Source organism: Euwallacea fornicatus, chromosome 11, assembly GCF_040115645.1.
Source record: "Euwallacea fornicatus isolate EFF26 chromosome 11, ASM4011564v1, whole genome shotgun sequence".
Taxonomy (NCBI): Eukaryota; Metazoa; Arthropoda; class Insecta; order Coleoptera; family Curculionidae; genus Euwallacea; species Euwallacea fornicatus.
The window spans coordinates 3,296,330-3,323,148 of record NC_089551.1 but is presented as its reverse complement, the minus strand read 5'-3'; the positions used below and the strand labels follow the sequence as shown (position 1 = coordinate 3,323,148).

At 38.6% G+C, this 26,819-nt stretch overlaps 2 protein-coding genes and 1 long non-coding RNA gene across 6 annotated transcripts in view; 1 reads left to right on the top strand and 2 right to left on the bottom strand.

Annotated features, from left to right (window-relative positions):
* The window catches only part of LOC136341984 (uncharacterized), a 305,269-nt gene that overhangs the window by 263,363 nt on the left and 15,087 nt on the right, over positions 1-26,819 (top strand). The window lies entirely within an intron of this gene.
* Positions 619-1,420, bottom strand: LOC136341816 (PHD and RING finger domain-containing protein 1-like). Its single transcript, XM_066287143.1, has 2 exons — positions 888-1,420; positions 619-835 (listed from the first exon to the last, which is right to left on the bottom strand). Exons 1-2 carry the CDS (start codon positions 1,345-1,347, stop codon positions 654-656), a joined length of 642 nt encoding a protein of 213 aa, XP_066143240.1. The 5' UTR covers positions 1,348-1,420; the 3' UTR covers positions 619-653.
* LOC136341991 (uncharacterized) overlaps positions 2,983-26,819 on the bottom strand; it is a 38,034-nt gene continuing 14,197 nt past the window's right edge. Inside the window, exons 3-4 of the long non-coding RNA XR_010732582.1 lie at positions 14,001-14,165; positions 2,983-3,269 (exon numbers count right to left, since the gene is read on the bottom strand). This is a non-coding gene — a long non-coding RNA (uncharacterized lncRNA). The remainder of the gene's footprint in view (positions 3,270-14,000; positions 14,166-26,819) is intronic.

Here is a 26,819-nt window from a genome sequence, read left to right as displayed (position 1 = left end):
AGGTTTTGAGCGCAATTGAGAACAAACTAATTCCCTATGAACAAACAATTTTCTTTATTATTTATGTATTATTTAACCGAGTTGGTATTGTATTTCTTACCAAATTTATAGTTCTTTTTCTCAAAAACCAATTTGATGGATTTTGAACGGCAATACTCCATTCAACATAATATTGAAAAACCTTTAACTGAGGTGTTACTCTACGTAGGTTTAAATTTAAAAAAAGCAACGTTTAAAAAACTAAAGAAATAGTATTATTTGTCGTATTTTATACTGCTTCGAAATTTTAAAAAAATGTTAAAAAATTTACCAATAGGGAGGGGGTGGGGAGAATTTAAAGTCGCATGACGTACGGCAGCTTAATTAGGTTTCCATATATTGGAAAAAATAAGACATTAAGAGTGCAGGAGCAAAGAGTTTTTTAAGACCCTCTTTTCTCGACACGTCCCCAAACAACAAGAAAACGCAATAAAAATTAATAATCACAATTCTTCTCAGCCTCTTCGGCCCATTCCCCTACACCTCGTTTCGAGGAAACACTCGCGAGCGTCGTTATTGGGTGTCGCATATGCGACTGGCTTGACTCGCATTGAAATGAGGCATCCTCAATTACGTCCCTCAAAAATTTTGTATATATTTTGGTAAAGGTACATTCAGTAGTTATAGTAGTCCCAGCAGTCATCGCACAGCCACACTCCCGAAGGGCGGCTGTCCATGGGCGGTATCAAGCAGAAAAAGTGAAACCCCAAGTTGCAGCCGTCGCAAATCACCATGGCTTGCTGGCTATGGAAGAAGCCGCATACCTCGCAGAAGATGGTCAAAAAATTCAAGCTCTCTATAGAATCATACGTACTATGAATCTAATTGATGCAGTCAAGTAAACCTACCACTAGAAGTTAATGGCTTAACCGGCAAATATTCCTTCACGTTCCCCTTCGAGTCCAGCACCAAAATAGCCTTATATTCAATGCGATCCACCGGACAAGTCTTCCTAGTCTTTGACCACTCTTGCAGACAATCGAGACAGAAAACATGGTGATTACAGGTATCAGTAACGCTCAGTGTCTGCGACTCCAATTTCCTGAGACATATGGGACACTTCTCAATTTCTTCATCCGATGACAATGAACTATGCGAACTTTTCGATCTCTTGCTCGTATCTCTAGTGCTTGTACTCTTCGGCGATCTACTGCCCCGAGACTTCAGTCCCAGACGCTGCACTTTCCTGCGTTCGCTCATGTCCTGTCGGTCATCTTCAGAGCAACCGCTGTCCAACGTGTTGCAGGACGTGGCGGAAGTGTCGGGCATTTTTCGCTTCCTGCCTGATTCGTTGTCCGTGGAGGTCATTGCGTTTATTGCGTGTAAAAATTCGTTTGTGTTGTCATGTATAAGTGAAAATGTCACATAGTGCTCATGGATTTGCAGGTGGATTGACTCAAGGTGGTGTAATAAAGGGTGTCGTAACAAGAGTGCAATATTTAAAATAAAACGTTTTTTTTTTTAGAAAATACTGAGATTATTATTTAGCCATAAAGTAGAGAAGCCAAAACTATGAAACAATGTATCTGATAAATGCCCATTTCGGTCTTATTGGCGCATTAGCATTCTCTTGACAAAATTTCCAATCTTTCCTGGCATAAATGTAGTTGGATTTCAGTGATACAGTGTCTAATCTCCTGCCTCGCCGCTTGGGCTTATTCACATAAACTTTCGACTTAAAAAAAAACCCCGGAGGAAAAAGTCTAAAGGTGCTAAATCGCACGATTTAGGTGGCCGCTCATGTCGTCCAAACGGGAGATTACACGACCATGGAATGTATCGTGCCATAATCTGGTTGTTTCATGTAATGTAGGACAAGTGGCAGCGTCCTGTTGGAACCACACATCTTCGAAATCAATACGGCCCATGTGGGGTAAAAGAAACTGGGATATCATTTTTCGATGGTGCTCGCTATTAACTGTTTGTGTGTTCCTTGAAGAGTCTTCAAAGGAAAATGGTCCAATGGTGCTTTCTGAACAAAATCCACAGCAAACAGTAAGACGATTGGAGTGAATTTCGTTCTCACAAACCACATTTGAATTTTCAACACTCCAAATGCGCCAATTTTGCCTATTTATGAAGCCATCATTCATGAAAATGGGCCTCATCGCTGAAAATTATTTTGTTGGAAAAATGACTGCTACTGTTTTTGTTACTTAATAATCAATTTGGAGAAGTCCCCTCTCGGTGCAGGACTTGTAGGCTTGAGTCGTTGATTGAGTTGGATTTTAGAGGCATGAAAATGTCAATATTTAGACTTCATATTGTTTCTTGTAATATGCAATTGTTGCTTGTCGTTCCAGTGAAACTTTTAACGTTTTTGAAATAACATTTAGTAATTAAAATGCTATTTTTAAACGTAGATCTGTCAAAAACGTTTGACAGTCAAAGCATAACACAAAAATTGGCGCCAAATTTAAATTTTGCGGTCTTGTTGAGACGCCCTTCAGAAAATTTTAAAGGATTTTAAAGAAAAATCTGTGATTCTCGGAAAAAGAGGTCAGCGGCTTTTCTGCCTTTATGAAAAGAACACTGATGTCTATACACAAATAATCCGAAAAAGCTAAGACAAGCAGAAAAAAATCCTTTGGAAATGCTCCACTCGAGCGGTTGTATGGAAAAGGAAGCGCGATTGTCTTGCTTGTCTTGCAAAGTGAAGAGGGTTAAGAATGGTCCAGTTGTGACGATTTTGTTTATATTTTGCCTGAATTTGTTGCAGTTCTTCAATTATTCATGTCCATTTCAAATCTTCCTACCTCTTTCTCAATAGTTTTTTCACGTGCGAGAGGATCGTCAGCGTATTGCAACATGTACGTTGTTATGTCTATATGTTATTGTCGTTTTACCCGTGGCGGTACTACTTTAGCCAAAAAACAATATGAATTTATTTATAAAATAAAAATGTTTTATTTATTCTTTCAAGTAAATTTCATCGCTTTCGAAGTACTCTCCGTTCGACATAATGCACTTATGCCATCGTTTTTGCAATCCTCGAACTAGTCAGAGAAGTACCTTTTTCCGGAATGGCCTTTAATACTTTCTTCGATTTCGCTTTGATCTCCTCAATCGAGTCGAAACGGTTCCCCCGCAGCAGTCTTTTGAGCTTATCGAAAAGCCAAAAGTTCTACCGGTGCTAAATCAGGCGAATACGGTGGTCGTGGAACGATATGGGTCGAGCGTTTGGCAAAGTGCCCTCGAAGAACCAATGCAGTGTAGGACGGTGCATTGTCCTGCAAATTACTGTGCAAATTTAATGCAAATTCTTTGCCCTACAAAATCAGACATGGTAAAACCCGAAAAACTCGCTTTTTGTATGTTTACAAAAACACGTGTACCAAAACAATTGAGTATGTTGATCTGAAACTTTGCATATATCTCGCAGATATTGCTACTAAAAAAAAATCATGATTTTATAGTACTCGCAAAGTTTAAATGAAAAATCCACCTTATTTTTTTATCACAGTAATACATATATCATGGCAGCATAAATTATAAAGGAAGGGTGAAAGTGACGATTCCTAAGGGAGCCCTCGTTCAAGAGAAAAAGGGAAAGCAACAGTGTTGTTGATTCGTACTTATAGTTTTCAGGTTTCCATTGGATTTTGATATCAAGTACGTATTTTGACCTTTAGTATTCGGATTATTTGCCAACTAAACCACTGTGCCAGACAGTGTCGGACGCCTTATTAATGTCCACAAATATACTTGCTAATCTTCTATCGAAATTACTCTACTTCTCTTATTAAATATCTTTTTTGCGTGTTATTTGTCAAAAAAAAGAGTGAGAGTCTCTAGTCATGTCTCTGGAATAGTGTTGTTTACAATACAGCTATTTAGCTGGTTAGGAGTTGCTCCTGAACTTCTGAATTTGATTCCCGGTGATATCTGGGCACTTCAAGTGTAACTTCTCTTACGGATAGCCCTAGCTGACGTAACATAACTATACGAAGGCGGTCAAAAGTTGAAATTGAATTTCAAAGTATTTTTACAAAATTTTATTTTTTTATACCTGCACACAGGGTGTTTATAGCCATACATGCACTATTAAATATCTTCATTTATCAAAAAAGAATCTTAAAAAAATCCTACAGGTAACGAGATAAACCATAATAAAAGTTTATTTATTTTATTACAGTGATTCATCTATATGACTGTGTTAAAATTAACACTTCGCATAAAAATTGACAAAAAAGCGTAAAAATTGTTTATGTTTTTTCTTTACTGCTAGAGGAGCAACAGTACCTGGCGTTTTATCATTATTTTTTTCACCTGTTTGAAGCACAATCAATTTGTGGGAATTTGAATAAAAAAGTGTTTTTTCTGTAAAAGTTGGTTTTTCTTACATGGTTTTTAATGAAAATAGTTTATGGGCACATTAATGAGGAATTAATGGATATTGTTCTAATACATGTATCTTTCCTGCAGATGTGTCTTTGGCGGTCCAAGCATGTATGAGGTTTATGCGCGATGGAGCACCTCCACATTTTCGTTGAGATAGTCCGAAATTTTTTACCTCAGCTACACGAAATACGTTGGATCTGCCGGGATGGACCAGCAGCTCGGCCTCCGCGGTCTCCAGATCTAAATCTCCTAGATTTGTTTTTATGGGAATATTGAAAAAACGAGGTCCACCGAACTGATGTTAAGATTATTGAAGAGTTGCGAGATCGGATCATAATGGTGGCCGATAATTTGCGTCGTTGAGAGCAGCGTTCGAAATACTCTGCCACAATTGAATCGGGGAGATTAAGAACAGTACAAGTCCAAAATTTGACGTTTTTGAGTAATATATCAATTTTTTATCATGCAGAGCTGCAGCAAATGAGCAGAAGAACAGTCTCAAAACTACAGTGTTAAGGCGATTGCTTAAGCTTATTGTATACTATTGAGAAGAAGAACAGTGCAAATTCTGAATATCTACTATTCTTAATACCAACGGATATTGTTATTTACCAATTTTTATTGGAATTTCATTATCAGTTTATTATTGAAATCCCATGCTGTTTTTGTACGCATTGTTACTTTCTGGCTATGCTTAGTGAAAACAGAGTATGCAATTTTTTTTATGACGGTAACCAAATAAAAAGTGAAAAAAAGATAATACGGGGTAAAGAACGCACCAAAAATCCGGAACAATGGAAAGTAAATGAAAGAAAATTATCACGACAACGTAGTGAGTCCTATATTTCTTCATCTGGTAAAATCGAAGAGGGAAAGAATTCTGGACGATTTTACATGTAAGTTTAAATTGTGTTTTTAATACATTTTTTATCTAATGGACTAAAATTTTGGAGGTGTAAATTGAAATATACAAGTAAATTTTTTGATATAGAAAAAAATTTGATACTCGAAAATTTATATGATGGTAAATCAAAAAATGATCAGGATGTTTTTCTCCAAAGTTTAATTGAAACAAAGCCTATTTCACGTCGTCGGGCTCGCGCTGAAGACCAAAACTACGTTAAACGAAAATCTGTATCTTTTAAGTATTTTGTTAGAAAAAAATCAAGAGCAGGTATTGGTATGCAAACAAGCATTTACGAGCTTACATGCAATATCTCATTTTCGTGTCCTACGCTTAAATTTATTACTGAGCAAAAGGGAGTCTCCTAGAGATAAGCGAGGAGAGCAAAGTAATAGACCTATCTCAGTTAATGAAGAAACAAAACTTAAAATGAAAACGCACAGCGAATATTTCCTTATAAAATTGCCCGTTATTTTACAAAACACATTCGATATCTGGACTCGAACCTTAACGTGAAACTTATGTTTAATCTTTTTAGTAAAAAAATATGTTGAATTAAAAAACAAAGCGAAATATAATTTTTTTTCTAAAATTCTTCAAATGAAAATTATCGATTGAGACTTGGAAGACCAGAAGTCGATGTGTGTGGTTAATCTGAACGACTTAGTGCAAGATTAAGGAGTAAGAAGTTTTAACGACGACGCTAAAAGAGTTTGTGCCTCACAACTTGTTAGTCATAAACGTCGGGCCAAATCATTTTATAGTAAATTACAAGAAGTTAAGAAATTGTCTAAAGAGCATCCTGAAATGTCTTGGAATCACATTTAATTATATGCAAAATTTGCTACTTCCAGTATTACCAAGTACAAGACTTATTCTATCTGAGACAGTTTTGGATTCATTCTGGTGAAATTCACAACTTAAAAACGGGTGCTGGCCGTTTCTATATGTATCATGAGGGTCAAGCCCTCATGATCAAGGAATATGTGCTTTCGTGAATGACTTTGCTTATGTCTCTTGCCATATGCTCTCGTAAATGGCTATCAAGAACCATATACTTGAAGAAGTTCAAGAATTTGATATTTTTTCTGATGGATGTCCAGGGCAAAATAAGAACATCACAATGGTGAGATTTTTTATGGTTATTCAAAGTGGCAAACGTTTCAAGTTGATTTACCGTCATTTTCCGTTGCGTGGACACTCGTTTTTGCCTGTGACGGAGATTTTCGATAAGGAAAAAGATTATTCCGAAAACGTGGTCGTATATGTGTTCCTGAAGTATAAGAGACAATGATGAAAAATACCGTTTGCGATAAGTATCATTAAATATAATGACGTATTAGATTTCAAAAATTGGGGGCCTTCACTCTACGGAAAAACCAGTACCGCAATCGTGAAGAAAGTGAAGGAAACTTTACAGCTTCTAAGTGGATGCAGTTTGCTTACGACAAATCATTTCCAGATTACGTGAAATGTTCAAAGTTTATGGACGGAGGTACTTCTCACATATTTAAATTACTGAGACCTAATCAAAATCCACTGGTTCCCAACAATAAGGCCTAGTTGGAGGTAGTGCCTTTTAAGAAGAAAAAACTTCAAGATATATAGCAAGTGAAGAAATACATCGATGGAGAGGGTCTAGACTTTTATTACCATGTAACATCCTGGCCAACTGCTAATACGGACGATAACGACGATGGAGATAATCAACATTAATTTCTTTTATTTTCGTACAATAAAATATATTTTTTTTATATAGTTTTGTTTCAATTTTTGTGACTGAGTTTAATAACAGTACAAGTCCGCGTTTGTTTGCAAAGGAAATATTGAAAGGTGTATGACATATCAAAGCAAATTTGTAGTTCAAAAGACGTAAAAAATGTACTCTAAAATTTGTGTGAATAACCTTAGACCACAAAAAGCATAAAAAATAAGATAAAGATTTTTTTATCTTCCCGCAAATCACGATTTTGGACTTGTACCGGTCTGAGTGTCACCGATTCAACTGCCTTCAACGGGCCCGAGCTTGCGTTCGCGACAGTGGAAGCAATTTCGAACAATTTTTGCGACACGAAATAAATAAACTTTTATTATTATTTATCCCGTTACCTGCCGGAGCTTCGTTAGAATTTTTTTTTTGGACAAGTGGCCCTCTCACGTGACGGCGCACGCGCGGTTGAAATATCTCCGATAAGTCGCGAAACGTCCGGTATATTAATGATCCCGACTCGAAATGAGACCGAAGCAACAAAACGAACGAACAAATCAGTAATGTCTGCGTTTATCTCCGCGTAGTAACCGAGCGTTATTGAGCTTTTTCCAGAGCCGTTTGTGCCTCATCACGCCCTCGCAATTAATCAGAAATTCGCAATGAACTTTAACAACCGATCCGCCATCGTAAAACATAAATAAAACGACTTATACCCACGTCATAACGTCCCTTATCTTGCGATCCAAAGTCATTCGGATGGAAAATAAAGACAGTTAATGTGGAGTTAGTCATTCCGGGGTACTTATTGTGAGGCCATCATATCCCAATATTTCAGCGGGGAGATATTCAAATGAAAAGCGAACGAGCCCCATAAAAGCCATTAGGGGCTCAAAGACACAGTTTGGATGTAATTGAGAGTCTGGCGTCATGATGATCTTGGCTGTAGGCCAGTTGGCAAATATGTTTCGGGATTTTGGCTGACATGACTTGGTGGATTTGCGCCCCCGACGACGTTCGTCGATTTTGGGTTCGTTCCCACAATGTAAAGAGAATTTCGTAATTGTGATTTAATTTTACAAGTTTCAGAACAGTTATTGTGCCCTAGCCGCAGGCAGACACTCGAATATTAATTAAATCGAAAATGCGAAACACTGTGTTGATTTATAATCGGCCCGTTGGAAATTAATTGCAACGAAACTTTCTTGCGACTTTCCGCGATTCCATTTTCACAAAATTTTGTTTCGCTTTCCAGGAAGTGATTTATGACCAGCCAGATTCCTTGCAAATGAGCCGTGCTTTTTTAATCCCCCATCACCCCGAAGGAAACGCTCCTTCTTCATAAAGTCATAAAGTTCGTATGCATGTATGGATGGGCGACCATAAAATGTAACAACTTGATTCGACATATAAAATATATTGGAACGACTGAAAGTCGAATGTATGGGCGAAATTTATAGCTGCAGCCTTTTTCGTCATTTACATACGACATTAGAGACGATTTTTTTTTGTCAGTTTTTGTACCCGCGGGCACGTACTGCCCCAACATCTTTTGACAAAATCGAATGCCCTTTGAATAAAGATGCGAGAAGATAATTAAATCGAGGCGTGGAAATGGCTGTGGAATAAGACTTGAGGCCTGAGGAGGAGATATTAGCAGTATAACAAATGGACGTCGAACGATTTGTATTCGGGACAGACGAATCGGTCGCAGTCGAGCGATTAAAATGGGTCCCGAAAACTTTTTGAAAACAAGAGAAGGCGCTTTATAAATTGAGAGGATAATTGCGAAAGGAAATACCCTAATTCTCAAAATGCGCGGTTTCCTTTGAAGAGCGAAAAATAAGTCTATTTGAGGGAGATTACGTCGCCCGAATCAGGAAATTACTCGAATATTGTCGTCGATCTGGAGAAAAATGTCAATTTTTATGAGGACGTAAAATTCAACTTCAGGCCTGGACGTAACGAGTCGCCCGAACTTGCGAAGGCAACAGTGCCAAAGCAGCAAAGTACCGAAGAAGCTTTTTTTGCTCGAGGACACTAAAGCTGCCTCTCCGGTCCTCACACCATGTAGAGGGCTTTTTTGGTTGAAGAAAAAGAACTACACCGAGTTCCAAAAAAGTGGCTCGCCCGATTTTTTTGCCAAATTCGAAGCTATATAACTTTTATACCGGTTATTCGAATCCAATAATCGTTTAGTCGCTTTATAGCCTAGCCCGTTGGCTATTAATGTAAATGGAAGAAACGAATTTTATTCCTTTCTTCACGGAAATTAATGGAAAAATTCCAATCCATGATTTTTTTTAAATCACCCTGTGCATGAATACAGCACTTGTGCTAAAAATCTTTAAACGTTGTTGAGAAGCGCCCTTTGGAGCAAAAATTTTATTTTTCAATTCACTGCTTCACACTCGAAATTGTCAAAACCACTTCGTTCCTACTGAAACCTTGCATTTAGCAAAAAATCCAATACGAATCACTGTATTGTGAATGCAAAAGACACTAGTTCAATTAAAATATCCACTGAAAAATTTTGTTGTGAACAGGGCAAAATCACCAAATTAAATAAATTCATTAGCGGGTATTGCCACTTCTAACAACTCTTAGAGATCCTAACCTTCGTGGCATACAGAGAAAACTAAATTTAGTAGAACTTGGTCTGGTATGACGTTCCACTCTTCAACTAATGCTCCAGGCATTTCTGCTAGAGTTACTGGAGGCCTATCGCGGGACACCCGGCGCCCTAATTCATCTCATATATATGTTCAATTGGGTTCATATCTGGACATTGCGCAGGCCATTGCAATGTGCTGATTCCAGCAGTTTCTATGAAATTTCGAACGATTCTTGTTTCATGTGGAGTGGCATTGGGATAAAATTAGGACCAACTCACACAACATACGGTCGCACAACTGCTGTAGGATGTCGTCAATGTACATTTGTGCTGTCATTGATTGCCTAAAAGGGAAATCATGAAACTGTATATCGAATTTCCAATTCAGACAATGACTGAACCTCCATTAAAATTTTAACGGTCTATAAACAACTGTTGGTTGAATCTTTCGGCCATCTATCATATTAAGACAAAACTTTGATTCATCTATGAATAAGACACGGGACCATTCTTGAATGTTCCATTATCCATAAGTTGCAACGAAGTTGCTCCGCGTTGTGTGGTGCTCTGGAGATAATTTAAGACCTTGGAGCCCTTCTTGTTATAAGATTTATTCTCTGCAGCCGTCTACAACCGGTTTATTTGCTAACTTTGGTACCTCAAACTTGTCAGAGGTTTTGTTACTCCTGCACTGCAGTGCAAAATGGATTACATAAAAATCGTAGCCTCACAAAGGGATCGTCTTTGAGAGGTTGTTTTTCGGGGAGATCGGAACCCGCCCCTCGAGTTTGAAATTTCTTCGTACTTTTGAAGAGCTCTCTGTGCTGTGGTACAAGGAATTTCTACTGCACTAGGTCCAACGTCAAGTATAGATGCAATTCAGTAGTACAGTATGGATTGAATTCAACACTGCATTGGAACTAGTAGATTCTTTGCTTAATGCAGGATTTCAGCAAAAATGCTGTGATTTTAACAATTTGAAAGATACAACAAGAATCGAAAAACAAAATGGTTGCTAAAAAGGGCACTTCTTAAAAACGTTTAAAGATTTTTGGCAAAAGGGCTGTATTCATGCGCAGATTTGTTTAGAAAAATAATAAAGAACATGAATCTAAATTTTTCCATTCATTTCCATGAAGGAAGACATAAAATCCGTTTCTTTTCTTTACATTAATAGCCAATGAGCCAGGCTATAAAGAGTCGGAAAAATGATTGAAACCGAATAACTGATATTAAAGTTATGAAGCATCGAAAAGAAGACAGAAAAATGGGGTGAGCCACTTTTTTGGAACTCAGTGTATTTTCTTGCGGTCACATATTGCAACCACTTGAATTCCACAGTGAATAATTTATCAGTGGATCATGTAAAATTCTTATGAGGGTGTATCAAATATACCCGGGACTGATTTTTTTAATTACTGCAGGGTCCGTGACCATGCCCAGATGACGCGTACCACTATATTTAGAGGAGAGGGGAAGGGGGGTACCGAGAGATCCTTTTAGTACGAAAAGAAACCATGAGCTGGAGAGAAGTACATGTCTCCATTGAGCAACGGATTATAATCAAGTTTTTGACCTAGAAAGAGGTGAATCACACTGAAATTTCACGGCGATTATAGGCATAGTGCGGGGACCACACCCTTTCAAGAACCCGCGTGTTTGCAGGGCACAAAGAATTTTCGGGAGGGCGTGAAAAGGTCGAGAACAAAGATCACGCTCGTCCCATAAGGATAAAGGTGACCGAAATCAACATTGAGGAAGTCCGAAATCTCACAGCGGGAAATCGGCGCATAATTCTCTGGGAAATTTTTGAGAAAATGAGCGTCAGTGTCCAGCAGATGACATAAAAATGCGCAAAGTGTCCACTACATAGTTCTATGATCGGAGGGTCACAAGCAACATCGATTGGAAATTTCTCAGCGACTCTTGAGTCGACTCCATCAAGAGAGTAACATTTTTTTGAACGGCATCAACATCACAAACCCGATTCGATACAGGTGAGTATGGACTGGAGAAAAAGTGGCACGAGGGGGCCGATAAAGGCAAAAATCGCTCCTACGCCAGGCCTCATGCGGCAAATGCCACAAAACAAAAATCCGGTACAGTAGGCCGAGAAATGCTGGAACATCCTCCATATAGTCCCGATTTGTCCCGTTGGGACTTCCATCTCTTTCAACATCTAAAAGAAGCGCTTGGACGGCAACATTTCGAGAGCAACGATGCAATGAAAGTGTTCGTGCTCCAATGGATACATGAACATCTAAAGGGCTTCTACAATAATGGAATAAAAAGCTCCCGATCCAATGGGAAAAATGTAGTTCTGGGAAGGGAGATTATGTAAAAAAATAATATAGAGCGCTTGCAAAAAGTATTGCAACACGTTTGCGGCTTTCATAAACCTGATATTCATTTAAAATGTTTAAATACATAATTTTATTTGGAAAAAGGCATTTAATGCACTATTTTCAACGATCAAATTTCTCACCCCTATCCGGCTACCGCTACTAACTTTTTATATTCAAATAGCAATATATCAAATGACAGGTAATTCAATAAGGGATACAAAGATATAGTCAGAACTAAAATTGAATCTACGGTTTTCGTAAAAAATAAAAATATTAGATACAAAATAAACTAATTCACTATTACATCAAATAAAATGGAAATCCCTACAGTAAATGCTCAAATTGCACTCCAGTAACAATTTGGCAATGACTCAGTTGTTCCTCGAAGTTTTTTATGCAATTATCCAGTGTTGCTTCTGTCGTTAATTCTAATTTTGTTGGAATCCTAAGGCATAAATCAGCTAAATTGTGCGGTCTATTTTTATAAACGGAGCCTTTTAAGTGATCCCACAAAAAAAAATCGAGAGACGTCAGATCTGGAGATCGTGGCGGCCGTTGTATTGCGCCTCTTCTACCGATCCATCTCCTAGGGGAATTCTCATTAAGATACCCTTTCACAGCCATAGCGTAATGTGGTGGGGCACCGTCTTCTTGGAACCAGATATTATCGGCTACTTGTTCTCCATTTTCTCCAGGAAAAATTGCGGCGATTGATCGAACTATTTCCCTTTGCAATAAATGTAAGTATGATACTTTGTTCGAGTTTCCCTCTATAATAAATGGACCGCGGAACTGATAGTCGATTATACCCATCTATATACTGACTCTTTTCAGATGTATGTGCAGAGTCTGTGTTCAATGAAGATTGTCTATTGACCAGAGGCGACAATTAAGTCGATGAATAGAGCTATTGAAGCAAAACGTTGCTTCACCCGAAAATTAAATTTTAAAAAAGTGCGTGTTCTCCTGAATGAAGTTTTCCGGTATAACTTCACAAAACTCCATCCTGCGATCAAAATCTTCACGCGTCACCTCTTGGATAAGGGAACTTCTGCGTGGATGAAAATTTTCTTGTTTAAAAGAGTTCTTGCTGATTTTGCAAATACATCAAATTCATTGAGAAGTTTGCTGACAAACTGCATGGGGGTTTCATCAATAAATAAAAGAATGTGTAGTGTTTTATCGACACCAGTTGCTGTTCCAGGTCTTCTAGATTTTGAAGCAGCTTTCACACTTCCAATTTGTCAAAATTTTGCCTTTTTTTAAAATAAAATTAAGCGTATTTATGTACTTTTTTAAATATCAAGTTTATGAGAGTTGCTAACGTGTTGCAATACTTTCACAAGCGCAAGTATGTTTCTAAGCTTAATTAAATTAGGTTAGAATTTTTTACCAAAGGAACCCCGCTTATACTTGATACACCCTCGCATTTAAGCTTTACACCCTGAAAATCTTTACAATTCGCTTGCATGCCTCTTGGGGCGGAATACCCGCTCGCCACCTCAAGCCGACGATTGGCCAGGGGGTAGCTAAGGTTCTTATTTTAAAAGGCGCCACCCACTTTTACGAAGTCGCAGTTAAGGCAAGGAAGACCACCTCGTGGCCTACAGCTTTCGGAAAAAGGTAAAATAAATCAAATCAGTACGAGACACCTCTAACTTCCAAGGATTCAAGTAGAGAATAAGGCCAATCAAAATTCTGGATCAATCCTCATTTCCGGCACTCCAGTTCATCAAAAAATCCCAGATAACATGAACTACAACTGCCTGAATGCCTCTTTAGACTGGTAAGTCAATGGCTGGTTAGGATGTGGTGGGCAACTGCATTACGGCAGCAGTATTACTGGAGGTATTCCATCATCATAATCATGCACAAGCAAGCAGCAGTTGCAGACAGGAAAAAGCAGGCTTGTCGAGAAAAGTTATGAGGCTCGACAAGTTCCGGTAAAGAATGAATGTGAGCAATATATTCATGTAATTTTACACATTAATCGTTTAAAGTGGGCTGAGTTAAAGAATGATTAAAATGTTCAAGATTAACATTGCATACCTGTGAATAGAAGGTGGCTTGATAGGTGGTCATCACTCGCACCCAGTCCAATAACTCGAACCAAATAGTTGAGAATCCCACGGAGTCCAACATCGCAAGATTAACTTAATCTGGACAATCTTTGTTCATCCCTAGACACCATCTCAAAGTCACGTGACAGGGTGTCTGAAATGACGTTTGTTAGACAAAAATCAATCCAATCAAGACGAGGATACCTCACTCATCTGTCGAATTTGAGAACCGTCACTTTCTCTTATTGACACACCCATAGAACAATTTTTTTCCATGGTACCGCTCAAAATCTTTAATAAGCTTTAACGAGTGCGGAAAGTGATACTTTACCGCACGCTGATAGAAGTTGGCTGCCCGATGCGAAGCGGAGTTCGGTCCGCAATTGAGTGCAGTAAAATAATTTTGTACATGTTCGGTACAATGTTTTTCCTATAAGCGCATGTGTAATAACTTGTTTTCTTCAGTAAGTTGAATTAGAAATTAGCGTGCAGTAAAGTCTATAAACGCACGCGTGCGGTAAAAATTTTTACTGCATCTATGTCAACGGCCGCGGAGCGACGTTGCTCACAAAGATCTTGACCCCGTTCAAGGCCATCATGATAATAATTTTTTCCGACTAGCGTGCGGTAAAGTGCTTTTGCCACGTCTGTACGAGTTGGTCCGAATTCGCGCGTATCACAGAGGGAGGCGTATCAAGGGGATTTCGGAAACTATAAAAAATACGAAGTTGCTCAAATTGGGTCGAAGTTGCACGATTTAGTATCCAATAAAATGCCACTTTAGAATTCGGACAAATTTCGAATATTTCCGGAAATGTTAAAGAAAAAACGAAATTTTGCTATATAATTTTTGTTTGCTCTTCGACGTTATTTGATTTTGAACATTTTTTGAGACCCCTTACCATAACCATTTCCATTTATTTAATAAAATTGGGAACTTTTGAATTATTATCATCCCATTTTAAATCACTTTTTAAATAATTTAATTAGATTCACAATTACAATAATTTTTAATTCCACTTTCAAAGTTTTTTTTTATTCTTGCAAATAGCGCTTTGTAAAGAATTGCGCAATTCTATTACAAGCGTGTTAAATTTTTATCACATTCCCTTTCCGAGTAATGACAATATTTTATTTTACTTTAATAATAATTAATATCAACTTTATGATTTACTGAATAGCTTTGACAGAACGACAATTTAACAATTAAACAGTTTATAATTGTTTCTTTATTTAAAAAAGGTAAAATCAATACAATCTACAGCCACGTGATTGTTCAGTTATGAGTTTTTTATGCTCATAAGTCCCATCTATTTGTTGTACTTCATAAAAAATTGTTTACTTTATTTGTTCCATATATTAAAATTGATTGAAAGCATCAATTGATCGAGCAGAAGAAACCGCAACGAGGACGAACCTATACTAAAAACAATATGTGGGTGAGTGATAGATATATGTACTTTTTAAGGAGGTATTTTTATCATATGTGCTACTTTTCTAGGTGGTTGTTACGCGTCACTGTTCTTAGAAGGGTAAAAGATAATAAAAGACAAGATTAAAAAAATCTACCGCCATATTAAAAAAAATTAAGTTAATGATGGTGGCTCAAAGACGAAACGTCGGATTTAAAATTTCACACCGCGGTCTTGTAGAGACGAAAAAGTGGTAATAATTAACTGATATTTGTTTTGAAATATTTCTTCAAAAAAAAATCGAGAAAAAAGAATGATATAGCAAAATTTCGGCTTTTTCTCTGTATCTCCGAAACTATTCGCAACTTTTCTCGGTTCGAAAAAGTATTGTCTTGGGAACTAAATTGTGCAACTTTGCCCCAATTTAAGCGACTTCGTGTCTTCTATAATTTCCGATCCGAGAACCCATTGACACGTCTGAAATTTGGACTACCCTGTACATGTAGGGATTATGCCGCACGCTAACACTCAATTGAAGTGAGGAGTACCCTAAGTTGACATACCTGTAGGAAATATAATATATATCGGATCATCATTAGGGAGATTTTCCATGATGATATAAAGTATTTCGTTTACTTTTAATAGCAAGAATAGAAAAGGGCAAAACCAACGTTTTCGCTACCACACGAGCGCTTCTCGTCCCTTCCAAATCTTATCTGCCTGTCCCTTTTTGGTCTCGACTTTTTCCAGATCTCGCGAGTCCTTGAAATCCGAGGGATAAGTTACCTCCTAGTCCTTGTTTCCCAAGAAAAGCTCGTACACATGGCCTCTCGATTGCGCCCTTGGTGGTAACGACCTCGTTCGACAGTGCTTTGTCTTAAGATGGCCCTGTCAACTAGCCCTTCGTCTTACTATCAGTTCGTAATGTTACACTTTATAACTCAAGGACTAATTAATCTCCGACATATACATAAGTTCTGTAGGTTTGGGTCCGCTTGTTGATTTTTTTTTGCAAAGGGTGAATGTTATTCTCAGTTAGTTGTAGCCTTGAATAGCAAAAAATTCCACCACTGCAACAACTCTTACTGGAGCATGCGGCTTTATCCCCAAAAATTTAAAAAAAAGCGACCTAACGCGGGCGAAAGTGTCTTTACCGCATTCGATTGCTGCAGTTGTCCCGAGTGCCCCAGTGCGGTAAAGTCACTTTACCTCACGCTGGCTTGTACGTTTTTTACATCTGTCTGAAACCTCAGATGTAATTCGGTTAAAGTTGGTTTCAGTATGGGGAAATCCCAAAGCGAAATTCGTTTAAATTTAAAAGATTTGCGAAATACCAATGGCAAAACTAGGGGCATAGACGGTCAGAGGTCGACCGCAAACCGCCTCAACTCGGGTGATAAATTAACCGAGACCCGGCACTGGATAAATGAGTGGCACGTAAGCTTCCCTGGAGCAACCCTAATTTTATGTGTGCGTTGTTCGAGTTAAGAAGCACGGAAAACTGCCCTTTCCTATATGCGCGATATGTCAAATCGCGTATATTTGGCACGGAAGTGAGGAAAATAACATGGTAATTTAGTGCACCTCGGGGAATAACATTTTTATTTTTGTAGATGTGCGCCTCGTTCGGCAAATGGCCGTCATATATTCCCACGGTCATGGAGAAATTCACAAATGTCCGAACCCGAACGAAGGCCACTAGGGAATATGAAGGCGAGAGCCCTGATATTCAGGGTGTCCGGGTTTTTTGTAGCAGGATTTTAAACACGTAGTCTACGCATAAAAATAATATTAGTTTAACCTCCAGAGCATAAAGATCTATAGGTGTTAGATCGAGCGATCGAGGAGGTCAAGCAATTGATCCACGTCCTACCGATCTTTGTGGCTATTTTGCATTTAGCCAGTTCCTCCCCGTTAGACGTCAGTCTAATCATGCTTTTGAAATTTGTGCTAAATATCTCAAAAAATTGGGAAATGGCAAAAGATAAATTGAAAAATATGTAAAACTTCGACACGCTGTATTTCATTAACAAAGCATTTCTCGAATACGGTTTAGAGAGCAAAGTAATATTATTTTTATGCGTAGCATACGTGAGTAACATCCTGCTATAAAAAAACCTGCACAGCAGTATATACGTTTATTTGGAATTTACGAATAGCGTTAGCAAACCAATATTACTGATTTTGGGTACTATGCCCCTCACTGGAGCTTTAGATTAACCAGGGAAGTAACATATGGAGGAAAAAGGTCAAACGCAGATTAACTTATTAGTCCCTGTGGACCAACAACATAAAAAAAGTCCCCTCCGATGGCATCAATTCGGACCCATGAAGCTAATTAACCCTTATGCATACGCCCTCTGAGAGGCCCTTTTCCGAAAAATTTGTATAAAATGACAAATTTCGAAAATATCCGAGAGGCATTCGCAGGCGGCGGCATTCTCCTTTCGGAATTGCCGCCCCCAGGTTGCAACATTCCGACGATGCATTATTGTATAGTAGATAGGGCCCTTTTGGAAACTGCCGACGTGTACCTTATCCGTGTAACCGTGTTATGGCTTTCCAAAGCGCCACTCCGAAATATTTTTCCAAGAGGCAGGAAATTAAATTTCTGATGTACGATATCTAAACGACTTTAACGGTGGCTAAGCAAGGGATTGTGAGAAATTAAATATTATTTTTAGCGCCTGGAACGGTGATATGCCTTTGAAAAGAGCTTTTGCCAGAAGCGGGTTCGCATTAAGAGCGAGAGAGACAGACACAGAGAGAGAGGGAGAGGGAGAGAGAGAAGGAGAGAAAGAGAGAGAGAGAGGGAAAGAGAGAGAACTTTTATTAATAATTTTTGATAACAACGTGATGTTTATACATCTACCGCAATTATGAGGAAGAGTTCGATTAAAAGTTTCGTTTCTGTGAATTTAAGTTCAATTATTGCGAAAGGAACTATCTGACAAGAGATACAGAGAAGCGCATATGCGACCTGTAGCTGAGCATTCTCTAGAAGGCACTAGAGGGATGCTCATGAAAAGTGTGTAGGGGTTGGCAAGAAAGTTTTAGGAAAATAGTGTTTTTGGGTCCGTATCACTTTAACCCGCTCAAAATTAACCGTTTTTTCTTTGAAAAAATTATTTCTTTGATATTGCAATACGTGATTTTTTGCAAAAAAATGCGAATTTTTCAATTTATTTTCCATAAGTTCCACAAGCATCTGCGAGTTTTCGGCACCGTGGAGTGAATAGGGGCACTGGGCGGAGTAAAGCAAAAAATAAAAAAACAATTGAAAAATATAATGAATAATATAATGAAACCTAGCTTAACCTAACCATGGCCAAATACGTTAAACTAACCTAATTAAAAATATATTTTTTCCCAAATAAAAACAAACATATAACGTAATCGAAAAACAGTTAAAATATATACGGTACCGAACATATGGTACAACTAGAAAGTGGTGAATATGATTGGGTCAGCGTACCGCCCAGTACCAGCGACAGCAGTGGGGGTGACGGCGAGAATCCCGCCAGTGGACTTACAAACTGCAGAAAGGACAAGGATGTATGGAAGCACAAAGGAGGAGAAAGAGGTCTATTGGAGGGAAATCACGAAACAGTGGCAGAGGAGGTGGGATCGTTACCAGAGATAGGCTAAAATGTTTATGAGAGACGTCACCAGATGAAACTGCCGTGAGTGAAAGGGAGGTAAACTATCTCCTTACACACACGGTGACGTGAAATGACTTCTTCGGGACGTAGCTTCAGAGGGTAAGGAAAAGAGAAGATTCCACATGCGGGTACTTTGCCGAAAGAGATAATGCTCAGTACACGAGTGCTAATTTCGAGGAGGAAAGAAGTACAGCAACAGAGAAACGTGGACAGAAGATTATAGAAGGAAACATATCTAATGTGCTGTTGAGAGCAGAGAGGCACTGGAACGGCGTGTTTGGCATGGTTGTCTAAATCATGAAGAGGAATGAACGATCAAGAGGGAAACCATGAGAGGGAGTAGAAATCTGTCCTTTCCGTAGTAGCGATTTCAGAGTAAGCACGGGTAATTGACAGGATGGATGAGGGACCAGAGCGTGCAAATTTGGATGAAAAACGCTTGTGGAATCGAAAGGAGTGATGGGAGATGGTCAGAAAAAGATGGAAGTGTGAAATGCCCCTCACCTCATGCCCAAGTAATGCTTAGCGGAAGTTTCCGGGGGTGATTCAAGGTGAAAAGGGGAGGTTTTCAGTATGTTGGCGTCCCCCTCTGTGGGACATCCCACATAACTCGGTCGGTAGACCACCAGATAGGGTACCTATGAAGGTTTTCATCCTTTAGACAAAAAAGAGGTTTGGTTATATTATTTATTATATTGTTAACTGTTTTTCTGTTTTATTTTACCCCACCCAGTACCCCTATTTGGTCCGTGGTACCAACAGCTTGCAGATACTTACACAAGGTGCCAAAAAAAAAAGAGGGAAGCTGTAATTCACTTATATACAAATGAATTTTGATCAACTAAAAATCAAATAAAATGATATTTTCCAGACTAGTAAGTAACGTAAATTTTTAAAAAATTCAATTTCCATGCTTCAAATGAACTCCATGTTTGTTTTGAATTTTTTTTTAGAAATATTTTTTTTTAATTTAATGATGTACGACAAGTTAACGTTAAAGGTATTTTTAAATGAAAAAATTTTAAACAGTATGAACAATGATACCATCTGTGTCATCATGGGGCAATCTGTGTTATTCTGTAGTCATTTGCATTTCATTTTATCTCATGCTGTTGTTGAAAGACGTCCATCGTCATGGACGGGCAGCGCTATGGACAAGTGGCGCTTATATGATATCCAGCGAGAAGGTACGAGCTAAAACAGCCCTTAAGAATTGGAACCACTTCATTCTTCCCTATAATTTTCGGTGAGCAGGTGTAAAGCAAATGTGATTATCGTAAATAAATTCTTCGCTGCAATAAAAATAGTTATTGTCGGTATTGGCGACAATTATCAAGTGCGATTTTCATAGGAAATTATTTGAAAATGAATTTACAGATATGTTCGAAGAAGATTTCCAAAGCAACAAGTACTCCGGCGAAGCAACACGTCTTTACTGTATCTGTCTTTCTAAGAGAGAAGTGCCCAATCGGAATAAATTTAACTGTTCAGAACATGACTTACGGTGTTATGGATCTTTTTAATAAAACCAAAAATAAATCATTGTAAGACTTCGACGAAAATGTACAACTCACCTTTTGCTTAGAGTTGAGGAAAACTCAAAAACCGCAGTAAGAGAAATTGCTAATACGCTGAAGTCGGCCAAAGATAAAGTTCAAAGGATTTTGAAGAAACGCAAAAACGCTATAGGAAAAATATTATGGAAATAGGTTTGGAAAATAAGTTAAAAAAATCCGCGGCTTTTGGTAAGGAATCACGTATCACAATATCAAAGAAGTAATTTTTTCCTAGAAGAAATTGCTCATTTTTCGCGGGTAAAACTGACACGCTACCCTGTGTTTCTTGAGGTCTCAATTTAGTTGAGCCCTCGCAAGATGGGCTAAATTCTAGCAAGTACCTTCCTCCCATCCGGACGTGTCTGTGCGTGCCCTTTTCCCGCTTAAACAGTCAAAAGGTCTAGACAAACAATTTTCAATTAAATAAAAAGTCTCCGGCCCCCAGTCAGACATACCATAAAGTCTCATTTCGAAATGTTTTTAAAGTGTTATTTAACGATTTCAGGGACATAACATACCGAACAAGCGTTATACTACAGGCTCGTAAAATGCGAAAAGTTATGGCTTTGGAAATGATATCGAACTCGGGGTGGAGCCGCCGTTTCCTTTCTAGAAATTCACCCTTTTATTCGCGCACTATATTTGCCAACATCCCCCGCGGAATATGTAAACAGAGCCCGGCAATAAAAAGCCCTTTTTATTGAAATTGGAGTAGTCATAGTGGTAGTTCACCATAATTATTGGTTGTAAACCCGATGGGGGGAGATTATAGACGAGTTTTAAGTCCTACTGTGCGGGAGGATGACTAATTGAGAGTTTTTGCCCGTCTCCTTAGTGCAGGAAAGCCTTAAATCAACATACGTATTGAAAGTATACGCGAAGTCAAGTCGAATTGTCGCAGGTAGGGCGTCGGGACGCCCGGCTGGCAGGCGCCCTTTTTACGACAAGCGCTGGTCGATCGAAAAGTTTTGCGTGCCGGTCCTTCGTTAGGTCAGGGCAGGCAATAGTTTCCACTGCGTTGCCTCCCTCGCCCCCCCCCCTCATCATCCTCCTCCTCCTCCTCCTTTTTCCCACCCACAGAAACCCGAAAATCGAATAAATTGTCGGTTTCGCAAACGAATAATTATTATTGTCCCCTCTAAGAATAACTGGCAAAGTTTTCTCCCCGGAACCGGTAAAGTGGCGCTAATGTAGAGGTATAAGGTGGAAAATATTTCCGCAATTCGGAAACTCAACTCTCCGAAATAGTTCGCCCCTAAACTTTCGAGACTTATGCTAACTGTTTCTGCAAATTCTATTAAAACCGAAATTATCCTCGTTGTACGACTAGTTTCCCCATTCGTTTCCGCTATCTTTGCTAAGTCAGGTTGTTTACTTCGCTTAAAGGGTTTATTACTCCCCTTTATACTCTCCCTGATGTACTTCAACTCGAGCACTTTGTTGCCGCTTTAACATACTCCAGCCTATGGAATTAAAAAAAGATCTCACTCCACTTGAATTACTCAGCCCAAGTGACACTCCTTTTAAGAAATTTCCTTGAAATTTGAACAGGGAATAAAATATTCTCAACGTGTGCCAGGGAGATGATCTATAACACTTATTTGTCAATCCGAAATGTATAATAGCACATTTATGTCCCTAGTCACATTAAAGGCTAAATTTCCATTTCCGCGGAGCAAAAGGCGGTATTTTTTAGCCGATTCGCGCCGAGGATATTTTTGATTTCATTCGGTTTCAGGTGAAGCAATCTGCAGAGTACATCATGTCTCATGAAATCATCCTTTAATGACGCGTCCAGCACTCCTGGGCCCTTAGCACCAGTGAATGATCTTGCAGCTTCGGATATTTGTTTCTAGTTAATTTATCAAATCTTTTTGCGAATTTTTGAACGGATCGGTTAGGTGGATGGCCGACGCGAGGAAGTCAAACTGATCTCTAAGTTTCACTCAATCTTCGTGTAACAAAAGTATTTGGGTTCCCACGTACAGGGTGGCCCACGTAGGAGGGTCCACTGCATCATCTCAAAAATCTGAAAGTTTTAGAACAAAAATTCATACAAGGTATTCCATAAAGATATCGAAACATTTTCAACTGTTCTGACAATTAACTTGAAAAGCGTTAAAAAATTTCATACTTTGCGATAACAAAAAATACTTATAAGTACGTGCAGAGCTAATATCCATAACAAAATACAAAGCATTTCATTTAGAAAAATGTGGTTTTGTCTCTCCACCGTTTTCTGAATCACCCGGTAACTTCGATAATATAATAAAATCAAAATTCACGAAAAACTAAATAACTTTCATATTAAACTTTGTTTTCTTTATGTCTCCTTGCGGTTTTTGAGATAATGTAGTGGACCACCCTGAACATATTTCCCCTTTAACCTGTATCGCGAGTTAAACAAGTTAAGCCAGTTATGGTGGGCCGAAGATGTAAGAGGGATATCTTTTAAGTTTTCCATATAGAGGTGGAATAAGACCGTAGATAACTCTTAAAAACTTTATTGTTTTTCGACATATCCTCGACGAAGATCAACTAACTTTTGCGTGTGTTGGAACTATTTCTGAAAGCAATTATTCCACTCGTTCGTTGTTACCGTTAAAACGGCGTTTAACCATTAACCACGCAGTCCGTTCTTCATTTTCGGAAATGTAAAGAAATCGAACAGGCTTAGGTCAGGCCGGCACGGAGTATGATCCAACAATTCGACGTTTTGTTGCTCGATGATCTTGAGAGATGTGTGCGAACTTGCATTTTTTGGGAGGAGGATGATTCGTCTTTTGGGGTTCGTTTTTCTGAGTTCCGGCAAACAAATGGTTGCGTACCAATCGACTGTTACAGTTCTTTGATCTTGCAGGACAAATTGTTACTACATGGGCAGGTTTGGAGATAAATGTCGCGACCATCTTTGTGGGCACATTTCCACAACCGACGACTTTTGTTCTTAACTTCCTTCACCTTGGAAAACCCAAACCGTCGAGTAACGTTCACTTTCGGGTTTATATGGGTAGATCTACCATTCATTACTACTGCCGATGTAGTACACGTTTTTCCAGTTTCCTGCGTTGAAGCTCTCTAGAGTTTTGGACACCAATTGACCCTAGCATCCCTCAGTTCTTCGGTCAACACATGCAGTATCCAACAGAACACTATTTTTTTTACAGCTAATTCTTCCTAGAAAAATTTTTGAAGTTGTAGAAGCCCCCAGTGATGCCGCAACCTCACGATATGTCACATGTCAATCTTCCATGACGCGCTTGCGCACAACGTCCACGTTTCCCTGGGCGACTTTCGTTTTGGTACACTTGACCTTAGATCGTCGCCAAGACTCGTCCGTCCACGTTTGAATTTTCCATGTCACCGAAAAATTGTCCACTGACGTGACGTTTCATTGCCGAGAACCGAAATTAATCACCGAGGTATTCTTGTTAAGACAATTGTCTTCGAAAGTTAAAAAATTATTGCGCGATAACTTTTTCGACCTAGTTCCGTCGTCGAACAACTTGTCAATTTTGACGTATCGCACTGATACTTTGGATATAAGTTAACTGATAATTGAAGTTAAATCTTATTAGTGACACTTGAGTAGCGTCGCCATCTATGTCCCTGTGTGCGAAACATAAACGACAGCACTCGTATAAATCAAAATTATTCCGCGGTTCATTCTCAATTGGACATTAAAGCATTTTGGTCACAGTGTAACTTTTCCCGGATTTTCCTGGGTCGTCTTCTAGCCAGAGGTTTCCGCTTCAAATCGAGTCCCATGAGGTACATTCAAAACTTCGAAACGAGCAACTTATGGGTAGAAATATAGTTTTTCTCTATGTTGCATTTGAAACGAATTCAAAAAACGTTTATTTGCTCGAGGGTTTTGCATTATGCAGGCAGGCATAAGTCGATTTACTTCATTATCGACTAACCGACCTATGCCGAATATTGGCATAACGACATATGAATCGTAATATATGCAGGACTGCAAATAGGGCCGTTGATGGCCTGAAGTTATTGGAAAATTGGGTTAGCATTAATTATGATCTCTGCAATTCCCTGAACATCCCTGAACATTCCCCGGAAATTTGCCGGCTCGCTCAGTCGAATTTCCTCCTCCTCTTCCTCCTCGTATGAGGATTGACATTTAATTTTTCAAGACGTGGGGCTTCTTTTATTCATTAAGGCCCCGTCTCCAGGGAGATTCCCTCGCATTCTTTCGAATGTGTTTTAGGCCTCAACTAAACGCCTTTCCGTGTTGCTCGGTTATTGTCTCGAGCAAATAGCGGCAACTTATTTACCTCGGAATGAAGAAGTTAGGTTTCTCCTCGGTTTATGTGCTCTCTCGGTGTCCCATGCAGAGGCCAGAGGCGTCACTTGAGGAAATAGGCTGATGTAGTTGACTGGAGTATTTTATTTATGTGCGCTGGTGCAATTTAAATTATCCACACATGATTTGCGAACGATTGAAACCCTTTGGGGCGTGGCGCTGCTGCCTGTGACGCCAGTGCTTTCCACGTTTCTGTTTCTCCATGTACAGGGCGTCCACGTAACAGCCCCTCAGACTTCTATGCGTTTGTGATGTGATAGAAAAAATCAACTACGGGGATGTGTATAGGGCTAGTGGAGGTATCTACAGGACGTTCCAAAAAAGCGGGGCGCCATAAAGTGTAATTTTTTTTTAATGGCATCACCTGCACTTTTTGACGTGATAGAGTCCTCTCTTCAGCATGCGTTAGTTCAGGTTAGTTCCTAGACCTTTTTACTCTGAGATTCAGCGATTCGAAGCAATGACGTTCTGAGAGGAAATTTTAAACATTTGCAGTGTCTCATAAAAGAAATAAAGTCGCAATTAGCTTAAGTTCGATTTCGATCATTTTCTCATTAAGATCACCTTACTAGGCACCTATGTTCGTTTAACACACCTGCAGGGTATTCACAATAACGACTCCAATTTTCTTGATATTTTCGAATAGGTTGGTGTGTTTTGTATAATGCAAAACGAAAGAATATTCAATTTGCATAATTTTGGCATAAAATAACTTCATATTTTCCTTAAAGTTAATGGAATTATTGATTATTTCAGGAAAACCTGCATTTATAGCTAAGTGTCTGAGTGCTTAACATGCGCTGCCATGGTTTTCATACGATTTATTTTAAGATCGCCCAGTTCCGTTTCGATTTTCTGATTCTCCAAATCTGCTTATACAATTGGTTCCTGTGATGAAAATTGTTTAATAACAGCTGTTTATTAACGCGCAACCACTTCCTACTAGAGGACATCCTGATGTAAGGGGCCTAGAGAGTCTAAAGGAGCGTTTTCCACGGACAGGAAGTGTTAATTATGAAAAAAAATAGAAGTATAAATATTTAGAATTACAGTTGAAATTAAAACTGGAAATTATTGTGATTTTAACAGGGGCAACAGGTGTTTAAAATGCCTTCCGTAATATTCTAAACACGGTTAAGAAAAATAACCTTCTAGTATCAGAAAGCATTTGTGCAGTAACGCTCTAACATGATTCTCGAATCTTCAGTTTGTAGACGTTCTGTAGACATCTGACTCCACTTTACCCTAAAAGAAGTAATCCAGAGGAGTTAAATCGGGGAATCACGGTGGCCATGCAACTGTACCTAATAGAATTTAATTTTTTATCCGTTCAAAATGTTCCTTTAGACGTTCCAGGCTCCTTACATCACAATATCCTCTATGAAGAAATGGTTGTGCGTAAACCTGAGATGCTAATAAACAATTTTCGTGACATGAAACGATTATATAAATCATATTAATAAGTTATTGTTGGCATTTTGATCGGCGATTTTATAATAAGCAGATTTTGTAGAAACGGAAAGCCGAAAAGGAGCTGTGAAGTCTTCAAACAAACTGTACGAAAACCATGGCAGCGCATGCTAAGCACTCAGACACTTAGCTATTAATGCAGGTTTTCCTGAAATAATCAATAATTCCATTAACTTTAAGAAAATTATGAAGATATTTTATACCAAAATGGCGAAAATTGAATTTTCTTTCGTTTTGAATCATAAAAAACACATCATCCTATTTGAAAAAAATCAAGAAAATTGAAGTGGTTGTTATGAACGCCTTGTGAGTATTTTTAGCTAAGCGAGTATTGGTGTCTGGTAAAGAGGACGAGAATCCATTTGAAAATGATCAAAATCTTACTTA